General features: G+C 35.8%; 1 protein-coding gene across 1 annotated transcript; it reads left to right on the top strand.

Annotated features, from left to right (window-relative positions):
- Window positions 1-222: 222 nt before the first annotated feature.
- On the top strand, window positions 223-25,041 carry LOC125490841. The gene is made up of 2 exons (XM_048631200.1): window positions 223-1,098; window positions 24,925-25,041. The coding sequence occupies exons 1-2, from the start codon at window positions 223-225 to the stop codon at window positions 25,039-25,041; spliced, it is 993 nt and encodes a 330-aa protein (XP_048487157.1).
- The last annotated feature ends 1,500 nt before the right edge of the window (window positions 25,042-26,541 follow it).

Below are 26,541 nucleotides of genomic sequence, written 5' to 3'. Positions count from 1 at the left end.
ACTCCCTCCCCACCCATAGTTTGTGTTCATGACTACATTGTATATGATAACTAACAAATAAGTTACCTTTTGATCATTTTTACATAGACTTACAATATATCAAGTTTTGATTGGTTTGATTAAGTTATACCTAAAGAGGGTTATTTTGTATATATCTTGGATAAACATCCTCTCAATTCTACCTATCAACATACTAACGGGTAACCCCGGGTGGTTTCAGACATGTCGAGGATGACGACCCGGAAGGTGCAGAGCCGTGACCTGGAGATCCAGCTGAGGACAGCTTTGGAGGATCTCAAGGCATCTCGTGACCTCTCAAGCCAACTGATGGCAGAGCGGGAGGACAATGAAAAGGAATTTGATTCCCTTTTAAAAAAGAACTCGGACTTAAAGAATGACATAGCTGAAATGGACATCCAATACCAAGACTTGCAAGGCAAATGTGATGAGCTACAGATTGTACTTAGATCATACAAAGAGTGTCAGGATTTACATGAAGCTGCCTTGTCTAAGATCTATAGCCTAGAGCAGCAATTGGCTGAAGCACACGCAGAGATCCAGCAAATAAATGAAGCACATGCAAGCGAGGAAACAGATAAGACAATGGCATTGTACGATGAATTAGTCACCCTACACCCCACCCCTATGCCAACAATAGACCTCACAACTCCAAGAAAATCAACCAATATCACAGGTGCAAACAGGCTTAAAAAATATATTAAAATAAAGAAATATATCAGGAAGTCTGAGCGAGCATTGAAAAAGCATAAGACGCACCTTCCATTGACAAAGGATAGAGTGAGACTTCAACTACTGGTGAATAAATATGAACAAGAGATGTCAGACTACAACCAGAAGCTCGCAGACAACAACCAGGAGTGCGAGTTCAACATTGCCATGCTACAGTCTAGGCTGGCCACACTGAAGTCTGCCCTAGAACAGAGAACTCTGGAATACGAAAACCAGCTGCTGGTGCTGAGTAGTGTGGGCTTAGTTCGGGTTGAGATGCTGCCGGAGAAGTCTTCACCTGCTGAAGCCACCACCGCATCTCCGGAGGCCACCACCACCAACTCGGAGGCCACAAACAGCATCCCGCTGGCCACCACTGGACTCTCGGGGACCACCACCATCCTCCCGAGGGCCACCACCACCTCGGAGGCAAAAAACAGCATCCTGCTGGCCACCACTGGACTCTCGGGGACCACCACCATCCTCCCGAGGGCCACCACCACCTCGGAGGCCACAAACAGCATCCCGTTGGCCACCACTGGACTCTCGGGGATCACCACCAGACTCTCGGGGACCACCACCATCCTCCCGATGGCCACCACCATCCTCCCGAGGGCCACCACCAGCCTCCCGACGGCCACGCCATCCTCAAGGGTCATCCAGAGTAAATCGGCTACAGCAGATGTTTTTCCGACCTCCAATAATAAATTACATAGGATACCCACCTATGCTCAGGCAGCTAGTAGAATAGTAGGTAATAAGCAGTTACCTAAGATGTCACCCACTTACTTGACAAGGCTTACTACTGATACAAGTAGTAGCAGTTCAGCCAAGGATTACAGCACAGTAGTATACTCCGATAGGCTTGGCAAGGATTTCGGGCACATGTTGGGTAATCATGTAACTGGAAATGTTGTTAATCATTGTTACCCAGAACTTTCATTCGCACAAATAGTACAACTGATTTCAGAGAGGTCGTACACCGAAAAAACTACTATATTAATTATGGTGGGAAATAGTTTAGGTGTGTCAAATTCGGATATAAATAGAAGTTTTACTATATTAGAAAGCATTCCTGCAAAACATATATTTGTTTGTGCATTTCCTTATTCTTGCACACTGCCTGACAAATACAATTATATGACATGTAGCCTAAATAAAAATATGTACAATGCGTGTTATAAATCTGACTGTATCAATTTCTTTGATACTAATTTGTATGTAGATAATTTTAAGTTGACCTGGGACAGTTTATTTCTGTCCTTAAATCAGAAACGACGTTTAGCTATAGAAGTAGCTCCTCTTATTAACTCAGTTATAAGCATTATAACGAAGAAAACTTGTGTCCCTATTGACACCGTCAGTAGTAATACTGAAAATAGTACAGTAGATTTAAATTAGATTTTCAGACAACGGGAGAGCATCATAGCGTTGATATAAAGATTGATTCAGTTCACTGCTCTCTCGGCTCAAAACTATCGAAGGACAAGACATTTAAGAATGAATTTAAATTGGTACATCAGAATATTCAGAGTATTTCTTCTAAATTGTTAGAAATAGAACTATTTTCGGAAAAATTTAACATTGATTGTTTATGTATCACAGAACATTGGTTAGACGAGAATAAAATGATGTTCCAATTAAAAAATTACAAACTTATAAGCTGTTTTAACAGAAATATCAACGAGCATGGTGGGTCACTTATATTTCTTAAAGAAAATTGTAAATGTAAAGAACGAAAGGATATAGTTGCTCTTTCTGTTAAACACCATATAGAAATTTCAAGTGCAGAGCTTAATAAGTATATAATAGTATGTACCTACAGGCCACCTACTGGTGATTTTATTACCTTTGAGACTGTCATGGAGGATGTTCTAAGGTTAGCTTCCAATAGTAAAAAGGAAGTAATAGTGTGTGGTGACTTTAATGTTGACCTATTAGGTGACTCTCCTAATAGGTCGAAATTGTTGTTACTTTTTAAATCATTTAATCTTTTTAATGTTTTTCTGGAACCAACTAGAATTACACCCACGTCAGCCACTTGTCTAGATAACATATTCTGTAACTGTGAGTTTAAAGACAGTAGTGTGATTAATTGTCTGAGGTCAGACCACAGTGGGCAGACCATTACCTTAGTAAACACTGACAAGACAAATAAAACTAAGGTGAGATGCAGACCGATTACTACAAAGAAAATTGACAATTACTTGAAGAAACTAGACGAAAAACTTCCGAATGTTAAATTAGATTGCAATTCAAATGAGATGTATAGTAACTTGTTTAAGATAATAGCTGATGAGTTTGAGAGTAATTTTGAAACGAAGGAAGTTTTGATTGACAATAAAATTAAATTTTGTGACTGGGCTACAGAGGGTATTCGCAAAAGCAGGGCGACATTATATGATCTGTATGAGATGAAAACATTCATACTCCGACCTGACTTTCAATCTTATGTGAAGAAATATAGCAAGATGTATAAATGTGTCTGTCACTGTGCGAAGACAATTTTTATTAATAACAAGATTAAAGACTCTGCTAACAAATCTAAGGCCGTTTGGACTATTATTAATAACGAAACGGGGAAGAATCGAACACGCGAGACAAATTTATCTTTGAAGGTAGGCAATGACATTATAACATCGAATGATGCGGTGGCGAGGGTCTTTGAAGAGTTTTTTACGAACATTCCTTTAGAGACTACGTGTAACCTGGATTCTTCGGCTGCAGCAGCTGAAACCCTGACGAAGGAGAACGCACCTTCAACCGATAAGGAATTTAAATTCAGATATATTAATACATTAACTATTATAAAAACATTTAAGTCATTAAATATGAAGAAAACTGAAGACTTGTGGGGAATGTCAGTTAAATTTGTTCTTTCTATTATTAATAAAATCGCCCCAATTTTAGCTAACATCTTTAATAAATGTATCGCCGAAGGTGTGTTCCCAGATCTTATGAAATTTAGTAAAATTATACCTCTGTTCAAAAGTGGGGATATGGAGGACCCTGCAAATTTCAGGCCTGTCTCGGTTCTTCCAGTTTTGAGTAAAATATTTGAGAGGGTCATACTCAGTCAGATGCTTTTGCATTTCAATGATGCTCGATTGTTTCATAGCCAGCAGTATGGTTTTACAAAAGGCAAATCAACAGCCGATGCCGGTACTGCGTTGATTAAGCACATATTTGACGCCTGGGAAGACCATCACGATGCTATTGGAGTCTTCTGTGATCTGTCGAAGGCGTATGATTGTGTAGACCATCAGACTTTAATTTCGAAACTTAGATACTATGGAATAGGAGGAAAGGCTTTAGATTTGATATCTTCATATTTAGACAAGAGACAACAAAGGGTCGATATTAACAATACTAAATCACAGGGGGCTCATGTAAAAATAGGCGTCCCTCAAGGATCTATTCTAGGACCATTTTTATTCCTCATTTATATTAATGACTTGCCTTTTATGGTTGAAAAATTGACTAATATAGTTTTATTTGCTGACGATACTTCTTTGCTTTTTAAAGTTAAAAGAAGAGAAAATAATTTTAATGAAATTAATTCAATTCTATCTGACATACACGATTGGTTTACCGTTAATAATCTTCTATTGAATTCTAAGAAAACGAAATGTATTAAATTTACACTGCCGAATGTTAGACAATGCGATACTAACATTATTCTAGATGGGAATAAATTGGACCTAGTTAATGATACTGTCTTTCTTGGGATGACTATAGATTCAAAGTTACAGTGGGGACCTCACATTGAAAAATTGTCTGGAAGGTTGAGCTCCGCAGCTTTTGCTGTACGGAAAATTAGACAGCTGACCGACGTTGAAACCGCCAGATTAGTTTACTTTAGTTATTTCCACAGCTTATTATCGTATGGCATTTTGCTTTGGGGTAGAGCAGCTGATATTGAAACTATATTTGTATTACAGAAAAGAGCCATCCGCTCTATATACAAACTTGGTTCCAGGGATTCATTGAGAGAACTATTTAAAGAAATTAACATCCTTACAGTTCCATGTCAGTTCATTTTTTCCAATTTAATGTATGTACGAAAGAATATTTCAACTTTTGATACAATTGGCAGTAATCATGACATTAATACTAGGAACAAGCATAAGCTGGCTTTTCCAGCGATGCGTCTGGCGAAAGTTAATAAATCGTTTTTAGGGTACTGTATTAGATTTTATAATAAGCTTCCAGCAGAAGTTGCTCAAATGCCAGAGAATAAGTTTAAGTGTTACATTAAAGAGAAACTCAGTAAAAAAGCTTATTATAAAATTGATGATTACTTAGAGGACGTTAATGCATGGCTGTGATAAGTAGTTAGCTCTGCTCATATTATTATAATAATAATTATTAAGCTTATATGTATTGTATACCAACTAGTTTTAAGTCTTTTTTTGAAAAGATGGCTCAGGAGTTTCTTGCCTCCGTTCTTCTCCTTAGACAGAAAGAGCCCCCCCTTATCCGAACGGAGAGTAATTTGTAAAAATTGACGTTCATCAGAAAATTTTATATTTGTACGATGAATAAAAAAAATTTGAGTTGAGTTGAGTTTGAGTTCTTTTCAAAGGAAATGATTTCACAAAATCACCATAAAAAAATATCAAATACTCCGAATTTGTTTCGCTTAATTTCACTAGGTCTTCTGCAAATTAAATGATTTTTTTTTTACCTATATTTCTTAGTAGCGTGGTAGCCCAAAATAAAAGATGTTTTTTTTTAATTATCATGTACCCAAGAAGAGAACATTTATATGGACACAAAATGCAAAACAGATCATTGTATAAAAAGATTATTACCTACCTCGGATTTACACTTTTTTGTACAAATCGCATAATTTGTATCTCCCCGCATCGTATGCAACGGACGCATCGCATTCACTATTGTGTGAATTAGCAATTAGGCATTGTCGTCGCCGTTTCTCCATACATCTATGACAATCCGTTTGCTGCAATCCATACGATGGCGATTGACGCTTACCTTTATACAGATATTTTGAAAAAAGCTCTTGAATAGACTGATTATACCTACACCAATTCTCTATTAAGTATTTCAAAGTAACTATGCTCTACCCATTCCAATCGCTAACGAATTTACCTTCCTTGCAGCGATTCACATTTCATATCTACAGGATTTCCCAAGTTACTACTATTATAGTGAGTGAAGATGGAGGGTTGTGTGGGAAAGTTTCCCAGCGGGAAAGTTGTCAAACAAAAGTTCCCGAAGTTTCCCTCTAGCATACAGGTCGGTTGCACAGTTGCAGTGCCTGGGTGTGGAGGAGTTTTATTTACTGACGGTTGTCTAGAGGATTTAAACCACCATCAGACTATCTTGTCTCTGCCATTTAAAACCAATTTTAAATACATTGTGTATTAACTGACATACGTTTCACAGGCGATTAAATACATTTATAGCGTTTGCTGTAATTCCACCTCATTGTACGTAGAGCTAAATCACCGCACCGCTTAGTTTTATATATTTGTATGTAGTACTTTGAGCACAATTGTGGAATCCTTACTAATATTATAAATGCGAAAGTAACTGTGTCTGTCTGTATGGCTGTCTGTCTGTTACCCTTTCATGCCAAAACTACTGAACGGATTTAAATGAAATTTGGTATACATGTTATGGTCTAGTCTAGACCCTGAGAAATAATGTAGGCTACTTTTTATCCCGGAATTCCCACGGGAAACTTTTTAAGGCGAAGTGAAGCTCGCGGGAACAGCTAGTGTAGAATATACCTTACCCGTTACACCACCAGGACTCTTGTGGTGGCTAAACTATTGCTTGTTTTACAGATTTAAAATTTTCTATAAAAAAACAGTCTCACATTACATTTTGCCCGAATTCCCATTAAAAGTTCCCATATTCATATTAACTCCATACTTACCTATACACCTCTAGTGACCCCTGTTTGAGCCTCTTAAACCGGAAGCCAGGCATCGGACCTACGTCATTTCCGGTGATTAACGAGATATGCCGACACCAAAGACGGTAGAAAAGATATTTATAGAAGGAGGGGAAATCTGGGAAAGTTATATTAGCTAGACTTAGTGCTTGCCTAGAGGACTGATTTTATGTTATGTATTTTAAATTAATTAAGCTTTACGTTTAGCAGTTTTTTTCTAATCGTTGATTTAGATTTTTCTGGTACCGTAACGTCAAGTTTATTGTATTAGAAAGTTATACAAAAAAGATACTCATAAAGAAATAGGCATTCACACTTTTGAAAAATCAGCTAAATAATTAACATTAACAACAAAGTTGTGTTTGAAGCTCTACATAATAAGATCTTCAATTATAAAAACAAATCTGTAAGAACTGTTTGGACGCAAATATTAAATTTAAAAAAAACTAAAAACGTTGGCAGTTGGCACACAAGAGCTGCGTTTGCATTGCACCCACTTAAGGTAATGCCTACCTTTGTGACCATCAACAATCAACTATAAGTCTAGTACCTAAACCCCAAGTGCTACTTTCCTCTGGACCTGACCACCTTGTTTGACCACGTCAACAGCCGCTGTATAAATTAGGGAGATTGATTGTGATCATACGGTAAATTGAATAGTATGACGCCAATGTTTGGTCCAATTATGACGTTTCAGCCAACATTGGGTTAATTATTGAGGGTACCATCAGGACAATCCACACTGTCTTTCAAAACAATATCCCGTGCGCAACTCGTCATGCGATCGAGTGTGTTTGTACTGAACGTGTGGGCAGGCTTCAAGCGATTATGTGCTCTAAGGTAGGCCACCGGAAGATGCCCCGATAGTACTAAAGGTATAATGCGACTGAGGTCGCTTGATTAAAGAGAAACATGGTCGATCTAAACCTCAAAGCTGTACGTTAATTGTATAACAACTTTAATTCCCAATTGAAGACAATCATGAAGGTAATTAAACCACAAGCAAATTACTCATTATTTTCGATCCAATCTTATTTTACGATATTTGGAAATTCTCTGTACTTACTGTAATCTGCTCTCAAAAATCCCCACACAAAAAAATATGGGACCAAAAACGTTTCTACGGAGAAGCTAATGTATTTTTTGGCAAATTAAAAAAAAAAGTCTTATAGTAAAACTGTACATCCTGTGTACCTATATAAAAGGTCAAAGATAAGATGTGCTAACATGACCGACATAAGTTTTATCTTATGCTGCCGCAGTACGAAAATACCTTCCCAAGATCGTGCCTTAAGTGGGAGGATGATAAACTTTTACAAGAACAAGAAACTTCGGTTGCGATCAACCCTAAAGTTTGGTATCTTGGAGCTAAGGACTAGTTTCCATGGCGTGTGATATTACGGACGGTGCCGGTCGGACAAAGTTGGATACTAACTGTGGTTCTTTGTAAAAGAGATCGATAAAAAAATGCAATTTTGATTAAAGATTTGTTGAGGAAAGATTCAGCATAAAGCCCGCTCCATAGAGAGATTTTGTCACAAGTCTCGACAAAACTATTCAATATCAAAGCTAAATCGAATCAAATCAAATCATTTATTTGTTTAACACAGGTTAATGTAAGGTGGTAAATATAAATTTATTAGCTACTGGCGAGCTCTGCCGAATAGGGCCGCTACACTGTCGTATTCGCTACGTGCCGTGTTGTTTTGTCGAGAGTCTGGAGCGCGCTTAAGATCATGAGGGTTTTCAGAAGTACCTACCTATGATGATAAACCCAGTGAGCACTCTTTCTTGTTATACAAATGACGATAAACCTATAGTCTTGGAGGAAGCTCATGTTTTGACAGAAACTATTAAGGCCCCTTCGCTATGTGATAATATCAGCAAAATCTCGGTTCGTGGGCAACTAGCCTTAGAACACTGTAAATATTTTACCAGAAAAGAGGATACAGGGATAAGCAAAAACTGACGGAAACCGTTGAGATAACGCTCAAACTGTACTTTGAAAGATATATCTAGCTGTTATGATGAATTGATAGTTTCGAAAGAACTTGTGTTTTGTTTACATCAGCGGGGTTATCGTGAAGTCAAAACGAAGTAACATTTACGAAGTAATTAGTGTCAACATCAATGCGTTATGAATCTGAAAATACTGAGGGACAGCAATAAAGAGGTTAAGGCCCTGTTACACAATGTCTGGTTAGTGGCTACCTGTGAGATAAAATACGTGCTGTCACTTTCTGTTATTATTTTTTTGACAGTGACAGCATGTATTTTATCTCACATATATGTAGCCACTTACCAGACATTGTGAAACAGGGTCTATTTAAACGTGACGTTAAATAAAGTAACACTATAATAAAGGTACCGACGATATCTAAAACTGTTAAACGACTGAATTGTAAAATTGTTACGTTAATAAAAAAAACTAAGTATAATAAAACCAATACATTTCCCCCTACCGGCAAGTTCCGTAACCTACATCCTTTACTTACTCTAACTAAGGATCATTCCATTTAAAGTTGCAGTAGAAAAGTTCTATTCAACCGTTCTTTGGAGTACGTTTTCATTTTGTATCGGTTTTCGTTTCCTTTTTATAATCTTGGCCTTAGCTTCCTCATTGGATCTCATCTCCAAATGTAAATTAAGTTTTTATCAGGAATTTTCAAAGATTGGATTTTACAGCTATATAATTTGGATTTTACAGCTATATAATTTGGTTATATTATGTTATGTATTTGATTTTAAAGGTAAGTACTAGGTAGGTTATTAAAAATGAGAAAAAATTATCTTTATTTAAAACATTATTAAAAAAACATTTACTTAAAACTTATTATGATTGAGAGTGGTGCCTTCCTTGCACTGCTCACTTGACACAGTCAATATATTGTTTATTTTGTTAATTTTTAAATAACAGCTTAATTAAAATGTCACCGTTTACCCACAGTCAAACCAAAAATATTGGTTTTGTGGGAATTCTTCTGTACCCTATGTATCACTGCAATGTTTATAAATAAAAAATAAATAAATAAAAAATAAGGTGACTTTAAGTGAAGAATGAAAGTATCGACTAACACCCTGTGTTGCAACACCCTGCACAGTCACTAGTAGTCAGTACTGGTTTCTGTATAAGTATGTACACTCACGGGCAATGAAAACGTTCCACTCACAAAATGCCGTCACCAAACGACCCCAATTTTTTTAAACATCTAATTTAAAATTTGAACAAAATGTTACCGATGTTACCAATGTTGCAGAAGGCGTCATTAACCAAGCTTTTTTCGTTTAGGAGTATTTGGTGATTTTCTCAGTAGAACCTTTTCATTACCCGTGAGTGTATTTACATATATTATGGTCGTATCGTCGAACGTCATCTCGCTAGCAGCCTATGAAAAAAAACCGGTAGTGAATATTTGGGGACATCTTACACAAACGTGAAGTTACGAAACATATATTATTTTGATGCAAACCATCGCTACCACTTGCGAATTTTCCCTTCATTAAAACACTCTGTTTAAAAAAAAAACAAATGCATATCATAATATTTTCGTTGTACAACTGTAGTAGTGTCAAGCCTTCGGGCGTCTTTGACGATAACAGTGAAAGTTTCATTATTTCCCCGTTGTTTCTTTGTGGAAACCTACCACTTTACATACTACCGCCACCTACCATCTTATGGCGAAGCTTTTAGGGTTATATTTGACTGTTGGGTGTGGTAAGTAAAATGGGAGTCTGCGCTGGTTTTCAAAGAAAACCTCCCTAATTGCGAGCTGGGAGTGTCGTTAGTTTGGAGTAATAATTTACGTTTTAAGGAGATTTAATGGTTCTAAATTTCCAGCCTAAAAAATTTAAGTACTTAGGTACCTCTATTATAAGTACTAATTTTTTTTTGGTATATTTGAATGGATGACCGAATGGCGTAGTGGTTAGTGACCTGACTACTGAGCCGATGGTCCCGGGTTCGATTCCCGGCTGGGGCAGATATTTGTTTAAACACAGATATTTGTTCTCGGGTCTTGGATGTGCCCGTAAAATGGCAATAGGCCCGCCCCCTATTACATAGGGACTAACATAACACTCTGGCGAAAAGTGGGTGCAGCAATGCACCTCTGCCTACCCCGCAAGGGAGTACATTAGTACAAGGCGTGAGTGCGTGTGTGTGTGTTATTTGAATGTGTTTGTTATTACCTATATTGAGAGGTTACTTGATCTATCCATAATTTATTTAAAATAATTTAAGTCATTTTGTTAAGTATTTTATCTAAGGTTGTTATTATATTCTAAGGTTGTCTTGAAAAAATCGTTTTAAGCGATAAGGCCACCATTTTTGTACATATGTGTGAATATTCTATCTATCTATCTATTTTATTTTTTTCAGCCTTATGAATAACGTATTTAAACCGTAGCACTTTCGTAGCATTCGAAGACGGCTACGGTTCTTCGTAGCATTCTTAGTAGTCTACGATATTTCGTAGCATATTTGTAGCTTTCTTATCTTATCTTATCTTACGCGCACCGCCGGTGACAAACAAAATACTATATTAACAGTATACACAAAATATAATAATTAAACCCTGTTTATTTGATAGCGCTTAATAAACATTTTAATGAATTTTAGTTTATGTGTCATTGATAAAAAATAAGTATTTGGTAGGTATTAGATACTAAAACCACACCAAAATACTAAAATAGAAAGACTTTGACTAAAACACTTGACAAAAAAGCGACTATCCCAACCAAAATATCGAGTTTCGGACACGAAAATTTATTTAGCCGCGGCCGTATTCTTGTTTCGTAAGAGTTTTAGCCCCAAATTCATAGAGCTTTTTGAGACTTTACAATAGGTATAAAATTGACGTTGAGATATACTCGTATATATATATTGAAATTCGTATATATATATATATATATATACTTTTTGAGTGACGTAAAGAGTCGAAACTCGTGTGTTTCGAAGTAAATTTAACCTTGTCGTAAATATAAAATACGGTCTATGAATTTGAACGTTAGACTATATTGACGAGCAATGAAAAAGTTCATAGAGCAAAATATTATTCATAAATTGCAACGTTTAATCATGACATGACGCAATCAGGATGGATTTTGCACTGAATCACATAATATATCTGTGCCTCTTAGGGCCAGTTTTTTGATCCGTGGCCAACTTTAACCATTAGTTAAATGACGTGTCAAGCATGACAGAATTTTGATGGTTTATAACTAAAAAAAAAAAAAAACACGCACTCACGCCTTGTACTAATGTACTCCCTTGCGGGGTAGGCAGAGGTGCATTGCTGCACCCACTTTTCGCCAGAGTGTTATGTTAGTCCCAATGTAATAGGGGGCGGGCCTATTGCCATTTTACGGGCACATCCAAGACCCGAGAACAAATATCTGTGTTTAAACAAATATCTGCCCCAGCCGGGGATCGAACCCGGGACCATCGGCTCAGTAGTCAGGGTCACTAACCACTACGCCATTCGGTCGCCAATCGGTTTATAACTAATGGTTGCCATTTTTGAACAATGCTTGAGTTAACTAGGGATCAAAAAACTGGCCCTTAGAGGGTACCAAAAATTCCAACGACGAATTAGATACGTGAATTAAACTACTTATCATAATAACTTAGATCAATTATGGTCGAAGCCTACTAATATTATAAAGGCGAAAGTTTGTGAGTATGTGTGTGTATGTTCGACACTTCTTCACGTCAAAACAGCAGAACCGATTTTAATGAAATTTGGTATGGTGTTAACTGACACCAGGGATTGACACATACTTTTTATCGTGGAATTCCCACGGGAAAACTTTTTAAGGCGAAGCGAAGCTACAGTACACTATGGAGGGAAAACACATATGTTTTAAAATTGATGTTAGAAATGTCCCATTCTCCAGAATAGGGACACTATTGTAACCCGATACGGACAGAGATGGATGCGAAATGTGACAAAATGGATGAGTGGCGAGACGGAACTAGCCCTTTGTTACCGGTGTGAGGTCACAGGTTCGATTGCCGACGTCGTATTTTATTTTTTGATGTGGTTTCCGCTAGAGTTGGGCTTTAGGGTGGAAATTGAGATGTCTTTTCAAGTGCACCTTTTGAACCTGAATTTAAATGATCATATTCCCTGTCGTCACCTATTTTTACCTTTATTATTACCTTTATATTAGCTTGATTTAGTGTAGTGTCTTTGTAGGTATCATGACATATTCATTATAGAAATTTCCAGTTGAACGCCAGAAATTTCCATCTAGGTATCTTTTATTGAGAACTTTTATCCAGACCACTAACGTCCTAGGTACCTAACCTACTGTCTGGTAGTATCTTACATAACTGTGAAATAAAACAAGCATAGTCCTTTCTGATACGCATATTAACACACAAATAAACAGAGAAATAAATTAACAGAATCCGAGAACCCAAATGTACCTTCAGTTGAAAAACGAGTCTACAAGCTATCAAGTAAAAAATAACTTGTCATTCAGATAAAGACCTATTGCCCTTGGAATTAAGGATCAGAGTCAGGGGGGTTGGTTTTAGGGATAGTGGCGTTTATGACTTTTTGGTTCTATAATTGTTGGCGTAGTGCCAGTGACCAAAATCTGAAACAGCCTATGTTTTAATCTAAATTATTGTGACCTGAAAAGGTAGGGTGACGATAATAGCAGAGTTATTACGTGGAATCCTCAGTTTTGCACATGTTAATTATAAGGTTTACTTTTTTATTGCAGTTATGTAATAATTTATTAACAGAGCTGTTTCCACGGGTCTTCTTCCAATGAAGGAAGGGTTTAGGCCTAGTCCACCGCGCTGGCCTAGTGCGGGTTGGTGGACCCCAACACAAGCAAGCTTGTACTGAGAGAGTAGTCGGGTAAGTGGGCAAACCGACTGTCAGATGTTTTCAAGCCGCCCGAAGGCCTCTGACTAGGCTTAATGACTGCTGCCGAAGCAGCAACCGGGACCCACGGCTTAACGTGCCGTCCGAAGCACGGAAGCGTCCAGAAAAGAACCACTTGAAATCGGTCACCCATCCAATGGCTGACCGTGTCAGTTGTTGCTTAACCTCAGTGATCAGTTACGATCACTGCAGCCTACTCGACTACAGACGCTTCTGAGAGATTTATTTAATTCCTAACTATTCATCACGACTCATCACGTTCCCACTGGTGGGGCACGGGGCATGGGTCACCTTCCAATGCAGGAAGGGTTTTAGGCCGGAAGTCGCAACCGGGACCCATGGCTTTATTATTATTATTATTTGATACTTTATTGCACAAATATGAAATCTGAAGCACAAAGTGTCCACACAATTATTGTAGTAAAATTTATATGATATTTTAGATTAAAAGGCGGTTTTTATTTTCATTGAATAGATTAAGATATGGACATCCTATTGGTGAGCAATTTATCAGAACATTTTGGTTTACGTACGCATGTCATATTTTATAGAATCTTAACTATAATTTTCAATGAAGGAAAAACATCCATTAATATAACCATACATTACAATACAAAGTGTTGCTATAATAGTGACACAGATAGTTATTCTGATTAACAACATGAAACATTTAAATAATACTTCTCATAATTATTATTCTTCTTCTAAACGTGTCGGTAGAAAGATGAATAACAGTCCTCATAAAAAAAAACAAAAAATATATTAAAGAGCTTTTGTTAACTTTTAATTTTTTCAACAGCCTGTAAGAAGACGTATTTAAAGTAAGTAATGATTTTAAATTGTCATGCTTTACACTAACCACTAAGTATCAGACTTTCTGACCTCCATAGCGCCTACTGAACTGTAACTTCGTTGAGGAAACGTGATTTTACAGTTGAACGGAGAAACACAAAATTACGGATTACACTGATTGAAATATTCTGTAACAAGATTAGCGGCGGAGCCCCAGAATGAGAAACAAGCGCAGAAGAGCCTTTGAATGAATCAATGAAAAATGACCACAGAAAATGGTTTTTCTAAAATGTTTTTCCTAATTTTAAATTTTTGCTACTAGTGCGGGCTTTGTTTTTGCATGAACGATGAATGAAAGATGAAATAGTTTTTTTTTTCAAAAGTTAAAACTTAACAATGTTCAAAGTTTTGTGAGAATTTTCGCTAGAGGCCCCACGTTTTGTCGCATACAAAGTGGCGCCTCTAGTGAATACTATAATGAAACTTTTGACGGATAATGTATGCAGATGACAGAAGGAAAACAAAACTTGTACGTAAATTGCAAAACCTGTAGGTACTAGAAGCCAACATCTAGAGGCTAGTAGCTATTCTGCAGTTATTTTTGTTATTCATTCGAAGGCTTTAAGTTATTTGTGGACCATTGTTGGTCGAATGTTACGGTCTATTGGTTTTGAACCTCGGCGAGGCGGCGTACTGAGCTTTGTAGGTACTTCGTGTTTCTTTGAGTTTGTGTAATGGCATTTTCTGATGGTTTACTGCGGATTTCTTCTAGAGTAATCTAAAGGTACAGTAACATAATCTAACCACGTAAAAACCACCGAAAAACTAAAAGTCGAAGAACTTTAGAATGGCTAAGCTGGTTTTTATAAAAAATGGCTCAGAACACTTGGGGTAAAAGTATCTATGACTCAAAAAAACAAATCGAAAATAGGTTCAGCCGTTTCTGAGTTATGCTACCACAGACAGATACACAATAACAAATATATAATATGTTAAACGTATAACAATCTTTTTTTTAGCAACGAGTTAAAAACGCAGTGTTTGAATGCATGAATATTTGATTTGTTAACTCATGAAGCTTCTAATACTTACATTTAAATGATTTTTATCAATAAAATCATGATCAAAGACATAAATCTTGTATGAAATAGATACTTTATGTAGCGTGTTTTATCAGTAGCCGGGTTTTAGTTTCTGAACTAACTTTTTATCACGCGTATATTCTTCGAAATAAAAGCTCTAAAAAGTTGTTCCAACTTAATTAAACTGATGCAACGGCCAACATGAAAAAGCTGAAATGTTTATTAGGTACTTGAAAAAATAGTTTGCTTACAAAATTTTAATAAAAGCTGTGTGGTTTTCTGAAATATATTTTTTAATATCGGGTCTACCAGCACGCTAGGCTATCGCTGGCATGTGACACTGAGAATGTAAACATACCTCTATACAGGGTGTTGCAAAAAGGGTATACTAAGCCGAAACCTACATGTGCAGCATGGTATATCTAAGCCCGAAACTGAAATCAGAATTTCAAAACTCTTTTTGCCACACTCTTTATAAACAAAATATACGATGTCTGTATCCTATGCGATACAGCTACATACATACAAAATATAGCTTAGATTAACAATATACAAAGAAGTTGGGGTATCACATACAAAAAAAAGCAAAAAACTATCAGCATTTTTTTACTGTCAAACCGTTTTAAGCTGAACCTAATGACAACCAGTGTACCAATGAATTACTTAAGTCACAAACCTTCTAACCGAACTTATTCTAAACAAGAGCTTAGTAGTAAAAGTGAGGTGTTATTTGTCGAGACGTTTCTTTTGCACTGACACTCCATCTTGTTCGTATATTGATAATCTAAGAATGCGCTTGCGCATTCAGCAATGCGCAGCAGTGTGAGAATCGCCTAAGGCCCTTTTTTAGGTAAGCGTCCATCTATTGTTATCGCACCAAACGGATTTTCATAAAATGTATGGAGAAACGGCGTCGGCAATGCTGATGAAGTGCATGGACGCACTTGTGTGAATTTCTATACAAAGAATACCGAATGCGATGCGTCCGTTGCGTACGATGCCGAAAGGTGGACGCTTACCTTATTACTAAGAACAGTGTGTGTTAGACAGGGATGCCAACTGAATCGATCTTTTGGAAGATCGATTCATGGCAATACGATCTACCAATCTTTTGATTCGATTCAATGGATTGCGATCGACAGTTATTAAAAATAATAAAGTGGCGTGCTTTCTTTGTCTTTTTTGTTATTTAACGATCTTTCTGAGATCGATTCCGAGCCATAGGATTTATATCGGGAATACACATATTTAGATTTAAAAAAATATGTTATGATCTTTGAAGATCGATTAAATCGATTCAAAGCCATACGATACAGATCGAGAATCGATTCACGGAGTTACGATCCAAAAGATCGATTCCAATCAGAAAATCGGGCATCCCTAGTGTCAGACACGTGTCTGACTATCGATCTACAGAGATACAAACGGACCTAGGGTTGTAAGGCACGATTTTTCCTGTCCTAATTTAATCCTATATTGTCAAATACCCATCAGTTTGTTTTGGTTGCTGGTGTCAGTATGGTATCTTTATTAATATAAATTTTTATCAAAAATTATATTGACTATTTGAAAGTCAATGGTGGGTACCTATTTAAGTTTTATGCTAGTGGCGGTTTTCAGGCCATATAACTTTTATCGACACAGAGACGGAAAACATCGTGAGGAATAAAAGCGACGCTGCTTATAAATTGCTAATGTGTCGGTGGTGGTAACCCCACAGCTGATACATAACTTGAAGAGTCTCTACTGTCCACATTTCACTCGGAAGCGTCGAGTGACAGTAACAAGGGTCAACTTTGACTGTAAACGCTCGGGACGGTTGAGGGTTAGGTGCGTTTTTGACCAGATTATCTCATATTGGACGCGTAATTTATAGGGTTAATTTCGCAGAGTGACTGGTCAGTTTCGATGGTTTGGTAAATGGTTGTTTTTTGTCGTACAACAATGATTTTTGCTTGACGTGAGCCGGATGTGAGGAAAGATTTATGAAAAAGAAATTGCTTCTTCATACTGTCGTATAAAGTTGTTGTGCAGCGCCATTGACGTTTTTTCTGAGACGAAAATATCTGTATTGGTGTTTTTAAAAATATATACTAATTTTATCTTTGAATTTCGAAATTACTCGACGAGTTTCAAATAACGAAAGAACCGACACAGAACTGTAGTGGTTAATATCAGCTAGCTTAATAGCTTTAGTCTTAATAGTTACGTTCAAAACATCGGAAAATATATTTAAAAAATGTCTACTAGGCTAATTTATAAGAAAAAAGATTCGTGCCTCTTGCACGCTTGATGCGTGAATACCCAAAAGGGGAAAATTGCAATGTATTATTCTCTGGTACAACAAAATAAATAGGCTCATATTGTTTACAGTTAACTAACTAACTTGTTATCCTCTGAATATTACGAAGGACCGCCTCAACCTATGTCGACACTTGTCAGTTGAAACAAGATACTTTATCCCTCACGCACACTATAATACTGTTGTACACATAACAAAATGTGGAAAACTAAATGGCCCAATATCAAAATAACCAAATTCTAAATAATTAAAATACCTACCTACCGAAAACAAAAGGAGTTTATTTTTCAAATCAATTAATATTAAAATATGACTGGAATCCTACTCGTATGTCTAAAGACAGTGGTGCATATTATTGATTAAATGTCTCTTATCTTATGAAAAAAAAAATAGAAATAATACTCATACAATATATTATATAGGTACACACAAAATCATATAACCCTGATATGAAATATTGATATTTGTATTTTCTTACATTTTAGAGTAAAATTTTGGTTTTGGACATTTTGAGACTCGTATACACAAGTACCCGTAACCTACAAAATAATTAACATGTTCTTAGCATTTCAGGGGTTGCTCTAATTAGTTCAACTATTTAATGTGTCTACAAGTTTGAAGAGGGCACGGCAATGTAATTTTGATATTAATAATAATAATATATTGAAGGGCATCTCTCACACACGGCCATCCGACCCCAAACTAGACAGAGACTGTAATATGGGTATTGGTCAGCTGATATACACAGATACACAGTTAGATAGGGTGTTGCAAAAAGGGTATATCAAGCCGAAACCAGCATGTGCAGCATGTTATATCTAAGCCCGAGAAAGAAGTCAGAATCTCAAAATACGTTATCGTTTTTGAGTAATTAACGTCCAAAGTTTTACTCGAAAACTGGGTACCAACAACCCTATCGTGACACAGTGACCTACATATCAACGAGTGTCAACGACCTTATAAAATCACGTACCTATGGAAACCGATCCGTTCATTTTTAAATATTTTATTCTTTAAGCCCGCGCTACACTCACGCCGCGAAAGCGTAAAATGCGAGTTCACGCCGGTATTTATTTTTACTTGTCTCTAATATTACGTAAATAATAGACTGTGAAAAAAAAGACTTAGTAAAACTATTTCTGTTTATTTAATTGGGTTATGAAATCCGACGAAATAAAAATGCCGGAAACGGGAACGGGTCTTCGACTTACTGGTTACTGGCAACATCGTAGTTTATTTTCTCTATTGGCAACAAGGCAACAATATGGCAACGGGTGGAAAAATTGCTTTCTACTTTTTTATGTTTACTAAATAATATTACTAGTAACTAATTTGGAAGTTCATAGGAATAATTATAATCGAGATTCAGTGCGGATTTAAACTTTAGCATAATTAAACCGAAACACTTGGAACTTACACAAGTCTGACCGATTTAACCTTTTTCTCGTGGTTCAAGTGTTTTGTTGTTTTTCGTGTTAAGTATTACTTCAAAACAGTTAGTATTGTGAAAGTGGAATGTGATTAATGTGATTATTTGAGGCTGCGGTGGTTCATCAGATGTCTGTGAAGAGTTGAAGATGTAGTGTTGTGTTTGTTGTGGAAAAGGATTGTTGTGAAAATGGATTGAACTTTGGAATTAACTAGGTATGTTTTTCTTTGATTGTATCCCAAGAATGTTCTTATTGCAATGTTTCAAAACTAGGGAGGTATAACGTACAAATTCCAAACATACTCTTGTGTTTCTAATCAGTAATATTTCTAATTTGCGGCCTCCGATTTATCATATGTTTTTGAGGTTATGTTTTTGTTTACAATAAACACGTCAGCTTTTGACGTAATGATATTAGAACGTAGGGTTGCCAAAAACGATGCAGACTAAAATATGGATTAAATTTTGTATGGGACGATAAAAATGTCGTGCGCCCGATTCCAACATCGAAAACGTTATCTCCGGGATAAGTTGTGTGGACCCTTTTCGGCTTAATATACCAATTTTGCAACACCCTGTATAGAACTATATCGACACACGTATGGTAAAATAAAATCGCTTGGTCATTTTCTCCTTTCTTTGAAGCGTCCGTAGTCGAGCAAGCTTCAATGATCGTAACTGATCACTTAAGCAACAACTGGCACGGTCAGCCATTGCATGGGTGACCGATTTCAAGTGATTCTTTTCTGGACGCTTCCGTGCTTCGGACGGCACTTTAAGCCGTGGATGCCGGTTATGCTTCGGCAGCAGTCGTTAAGCCTAGTCAGAGGCCTTCGAGCGGCTTGAAAACTGAACTGGTCCTGCGCAGTGGACTAGCCTTAAACCTTGCCATATATCTCAAACCACAAACTGCAGGGAAGGCCAACTTTTTCAAACATCGGCCTGAGCAAACAGAATCTATATTAATTTGTACCGTTTGGGGGAAAAATCGGAAGGCTTAGTGCGAAACGAAAACAAGACGGACAAAAGCCATGGGAATTAATCTTTAAATCCTTTTTTATTGGAACCCTAGAGAACGCCGTATTAGGCAATTCTGTTCGGCTTGTAGGGTGCTGTTAATTGTGGCAGTAGCCTGTTTCCCGAAGATAGATAGATAGAATACAGGTTATTTGTACACCAAAAAATCATAATAAAATTAACAAGTTGTACCTAACTTAATTGAGGTACAAAAGGCGGTTTTATCCACTAAAAGTGATCTTTGCCAGACAACCTTTAGATGCAAGGAATGATAGATTAACATTGCATTGGGTGTACTGTATAAAAAAACATACCTATAGATAGTTAAGTAGATCAATGGGGAATGCTGAATGTGGAGGTCTTTCGATTAGGCTTAACAAGATTCTTGATCAAATATTAAAGTTATTTTCAAATAGGTAAATATTTACTTTAAAAGTAATTTTCTGTCCAACAAATTAAAAAAATACCTCAATAAAATATTATAGGTAGGAAAAATAAAAAGGAAATTGAATCCGATTTCTAAGAATCTCCTTTATTTATGTAACCTTAGGATGTGATAGCAAAATAAGCTAGATTTTTCGCCAAGTAATATTGAGACATTTATTTTCCTAGTATGAGGAAAATTCTTGTACTTTATTCACCTTGTTTGAACTGATAAAATGGAACTGTAGGCAATTCATTGATGAATTCAATCAATGTATAAATAGAAAAGTGATATTCAGATATTTGTAAATAGATCTGATTGAAATCACCGATGAAGCGATATTTTTATATGCTACTAGCTGTTCCCGCGCGCTTCGCCTTAAAAAGTTTTCCCGTGGGAATTCCGGGATAAGAAGTAGCCTATGTTCTTTCCCAGGGTCTAGACCGTATGTATACCAAATTTCATTCAAATCCGTTCAGTAGTTTTGGCGTGAAAGAGTAACAGACAGACGGACAGACAGACAGACTGACAGACAGACACAGTTACTTTCGCATTTATAATATTAGTTAGGATTAGGATAAGTACCTTGGTTTAGTTGAAAGACTAGATTATTATTTTATACACATAAAAATAAACAAAAGTTGTTCAGATTGGCCCCTTGACTCACCCCCTTTCGGCTCAGCTCAAATTTCTCCATAGTCGGTTAGATCGTAACCACGGAAAGGTTGATCAATTATGCGTCATCTCTATATTAAATTCTTGACAGATGTGTCAAAAGTCAAGCAATCATTCCTGGTTATGCTCTAACCCACTATGGCGAAATTGACACTTAGGGTGCGTTGCACCATTTAACTTTAACTATTACAAACGTCAAATCTCTTGAAGATTGATCTCTCTCGTCAAGGGATTTGACGTTTGTAATAGTTAAAGTTAAATGGTGCAACCCACCCTTAGTATACCACTTTTGCAACGCCCTGTATAGCACCAATGTCAGCATGTCAATAAACCTAATAGTTGTCGTGACTTTGATTTAGAATAGTATAATTTTTATTAATAACAAGATTAAAGACTCTGCTAACAAATCTAAGGCCGTTTGGACTATTATTAATAACGAAACGGGGAAGAATCGAACACGCGAGACAAATTTATCTTTGAAGGTAGGCAATGACATTATAACATCGAATGATGCGGTGGCGAGGGTCTTTGAAGAGTTTTTTACGAACATTCCTTTAGAGACTACGTGTAACCTGGATTCTTCGGCTGCAGCAGCTGAAACCCTGACGAAGGAGAACGCACCTTCAACCGATAAGGAATTTAAATTCAGATATATTAATACATTAACTATTATAAAAACATTTAAGTCATTAAATATGAAGAAAACTGAAGACTTGTGGGGAATGTCAGTTAAATTTGTTCTTTCTATTATTAATAAAATCGCCCCAATTTTAGCTAACATCTTTAATAAATGTATCGCTGAAGGTGTGTTCCCAGATCTTATGAAATTTAGTAAAATTATACCTCTGTTCAAAAGTGGGGATATGGAGGACCCTGCGAATTTCAGGCCTGTCTCGGTTCTTCCAGTTTTGAGTAAAATATTTGAGAGGGTCATACTCAGTCAGATGCTTTTGCATTTCAATGATGCTCGATTGTTTCATAGCCAGCAGTATGGTTTTACAAAAGGCAAATCAACAGCCGATGCGGGTACTGCGTTGATTAAGCACATATTTGACGCCTGGGAAGACCATCACGATGCTATTGGAGTCTTCTGTGATCTGTCGAAGGCGTTTGATTGTGTAGACCATCAGACTTTAATTTCGAAACTTAGATACTATGGAATAGGAGGAAAGGCTTTAGATTTGATATCTTCATATTTAGACAAGAGACAACAAAGGGTCGATATTAACAATACTAAATCACAGGGGGCTCATGTAAAAATAGGCGTCCCTCAAGGATCTATTCTAGGACCATTTTTATTCCTCATTTATATTAATGACTTGCCTTTTATGGTTGAAAAATTTACTAATATAGTTTTATTTGCTGACGATACTTCTTTGCTTTTTAAAGTTAAAAGAAGAGAAAATAATTTTAATGAAATTAATTCAATTCTATCTGACATACACGATTGGTTTACCGTTAATAATCTTCTATTGAATTCTAAGAAAACGAAATGTATTAAATTTACACTGCCGAATGTTAGACAATGCGATACTAACATTATTCTAGATGGGAATAAATTGGACCTAGTTAATGATACTGTCTTTCTTGGGATGACTATAGATTCAAAGTTACAGTGGGGACCTCACATTGAAAAATTGTCTGGAAGGTTGAGCTCCGCAGCTTTTGCTGTACGGAAAATTAGACAGCTGACCGACGTTGAAACCGCCAGATTAGTTTACTTTAGTTATTTCCACAGCTTATTATCGTATGGCATTTTGCTTTGGGGTAGAGCAGCTGATATTGAAACTATATTTGTATTACAGAAAAGAGCCATCCGCTCTATATACAAACTTGGTTCCAGGGATTCATTGAGAGAACTATTTAAAGAAATTAACATCCTTACAGTTCCATGTCAGTTAATTTTTTCCAATTTAATGTATGTACGAAAGAATATTTCAACTTTTGATACAATTGGCAGTAATCATGACATTAATACTAGGAACAAGCATAAGCTGGCTTTTCCAGCGATGCGTCTGGCGAAAGTTAATAAATCGTTTTTAGGGTACTGTATTAGATTTTATAATAAGCTTCCAGCAGAAGTTGCTCAAATGCCAGAGAATAAGTTTAAGTGTTACATTAAAGAGAAACTCAGTAAAAAAGCTTATTATAAAATTGATGATTACTTAGAGGACGTTAATGCATGGCTGTGATAAGTAGTTAGCTCTGCTCATATTATTATAATAATAATTATTAAGCTTATATGTATTGTATACCAACTAGTTTTAAGTCTTTTTTTGAAAAGATGGCTCAGGAGTTTCTTGCCTCCGTTCTTCTCCTTAGACAGAAAGAGCCCCCCCTTATCCGAACGGAGAGTAATTTGTAAAAATTGACGTTCATCAGAAAATTTTATATTTGTACGATGAATAAAAAAATTTGAGTTGAGTTTGAGTTTGAGTTTATAATTTGATTAAGAACTGGAGCAAAGTTTCAGTTGGAGTTTGATTTCCGCCTAATCTAATAACTTGGACCGCACAATCAACACTGGAGTCAACATTAAGGGTCATAGTTCTTTAGGGTGACTTGCACCAAACATTTAAACGAATTTAAAAATATTAATATATTGTTTGCTTGCTTTCATTTCACTGTCGAATATTTGGTGCACCCTTAGAGCGTTTGTCCACCGCTACCGTCACCGTCACGTCCTCGAGAATGAGATAATTTATACGGCTAAACTCGGCCTAATAAATTGACGGCGAATGACGGTAATATGACTTGACGGCGAAGTGACGGATGTGCTGTGGACACGCGGCTAAATAAAATGTATTGTACATTAGTTCTAGTCTATAAGTATGTTTTTTGTATGTCTGATTTATGTGGTGTTCAATAAAGCAATATTCTATTCTATTCTATTCTATTCTATGTATGAACCGCTACTTCGGCGCTGTCATCTCGTTCTCGGTGACCTGACGATGACGGTGGTGTTGGACAGATGAACTTAGAGTGAAGCTATGTGTACAGATTTGTCGTCGCACAAGGAAGGAGCCTGAAAAAATACTATACAAGTACATAGGTTCTGTAGGTAGGTACATAAATAAATAAAGTTACTTAAGTTAAGTATAGTAGGATATCAAATCATTGACGGGAACAAAATTTTTCTGGAAATTAAAAACCTACCTGCTTCAACATTGTCCATATAGCCTCAATGAATTTTATGAGTTGAATAAAATTAGTGTTTAAAAATTATAAACGTTATGCAAATTCAATATACTTAATGATTTTAATTATTTTTTATTTATTTTTATTATATCTCTAAAAATTTAAATTATTTTTATTAATAATCGATAACATATACCTACCTACCTTGCTATTAAAACAGTAATTGGAAGAATGATATGTAATTAAATCATCATAGGCAAATGTTAATTGTGGTTACTTAAATTGTTATTTCTATTCTCATGCATGCTGTGTTATTTTGTGCTACACCCAAAGCGGTAAAATAATTACATTGATACATTTATTATTGTACCTAAGACTAACAATATACATGTAATTTAAGGCAATAAAGAATGAACTGAACTGAAGTACAACCTATCTTGATAAATAATAATCATGTCAATTATGTCACTATAGGACTCGGAACCACCAAATGGAACTTCCCCTTAACTTGCAGTTTGAGAAAACTACAAGTCCGCAAATTGCGTTAAGCTCCGGCTTAATCGAGATCAAGGCTTTTGTTGACGGCCAGTTTCTATCTTACGGTATCTTCCTACAGAAGATGTACGAGTAAATTAAGGCTTTAGTGGGAACGTCGTATGATTTAATTTAAAACTACACTGGCTTATGTCCAGCGTGGATTACATTACTCTTGACTAATAACTTTAAAAAAATTGAGTCATGTACAGTCAGCAAAATATATGCATATGCCGCCCTAGCATACACTTCTTAATTTTATGAACCACTGAGGGGTGATCACGACAGAAAAAGTTCTTAAAGTATTAAGATTCGTTTTTGTGTTGTATCTATCGCCACAATACGATTTGATCCATCTATCTTCTACCAATGACTCTTAAGATCTAACTGTTGGTGCCGGAGTGGCATAATACGTATCTCTTTTGCTGTTTTTACGTCCAGGAAAGCAACATACGATCAAAAGTTTCTAGAAAATTACGGCAAACATTTTTAATTTGTATCCAGAGGTGAAGAAATAGTGTTTTATTTAAGAGAAATGTAGGTGTTAATTGCAGGCTTGTATGTATGCAAAAGGTTCATTAAAACGCCCACGAACTTTTCACTGTAATTTAGTTTTTTTACCTCTTAATATACATACATATGTATTTACTTTGTCATGTTAGAGGATTTTCTGGGTATGTGCCTTTAAAGCTATTTGTAAAAACTGTCGTTATAATAATAGTAAATTATTATAATGTTCAAGGTGTCCAGTAAGATTCGTGTACAAAACATACAAAATAGTAATTTTAAATCATTTATCTTATACGAAATTTTTAAACGATTTTAAATAAAATTTATGCGGGCCATTATTTTATTTTGGGTACAATTTGGCATACGTTTACAGATTTTTTTTTCAAAAATAAACTTATTATATATTAACCGTTAAAGTTTTATTTATGTTAATTAATATTTATATTATTCATTACATACATTTGCAGCGATGTTTTCTTGCTGTTTCTTAAAGATATTGGCGTTTAATCGAGGAACGATGTGAAAAAATACTACTGCGTTACTTTCATACAAAATATTTTTTTTATTGTTAGGAACATGTTTTTTGGTTCGTAAACATATATCAGATAAAAAGAAAGAAAAAAACATTAATCAAACAGTTTAAATTAAAAAATATTCTCCAAGACTGAGAATATTTTTTAATTTAAACTGTTTGATTAATGTTTTTTTCTTTCTTTTTATCTGATATATGATTATTTATTTTATTATAAAGTTTCCCACTGCGTTACCAATCAATACATTTAAATGCAATTCTTTTCGAAAAAAGGACTAAATAATAATTATTTTTTTATTACAATGTAATACATTCATAACATGTCATGTTAAAAAATAGCTCCAAATAAGGTTAATTATTAAAATTATATTTAGTTTAAGTTTCTTTTTAATATAGAATAGCTAATATGTTTGTGAATACTCTCAGGAAACGGGGGACAAATAGATAACGCAGTGGTTAATTGGTAACACAGCGGTATCTCAGTCACAGTCTTTATACTTTCTTCAATTAAAACTGATCATAATGTGAAAAAAACAATCAAACTAAAATAAACAG

The sequence above is a fragment of the Plutella xylostella genome, chromosome 28 (genome assembly GCF_932276165.1).
Source record: "Plutella xylostella chromosome 28, ilPluXylo3.1, whole genome shotgun sequence".
NCBI lineage: Eukaryota > Metazoa > Arthropoda > Insecta > Lepidoptera > Plutellidae > Plutella > Plutella xylostella.
Note: the sequence above shows the minus strand (reverse complement) of the source record. Positions and strands in the feature narration are given on the sequence as shown.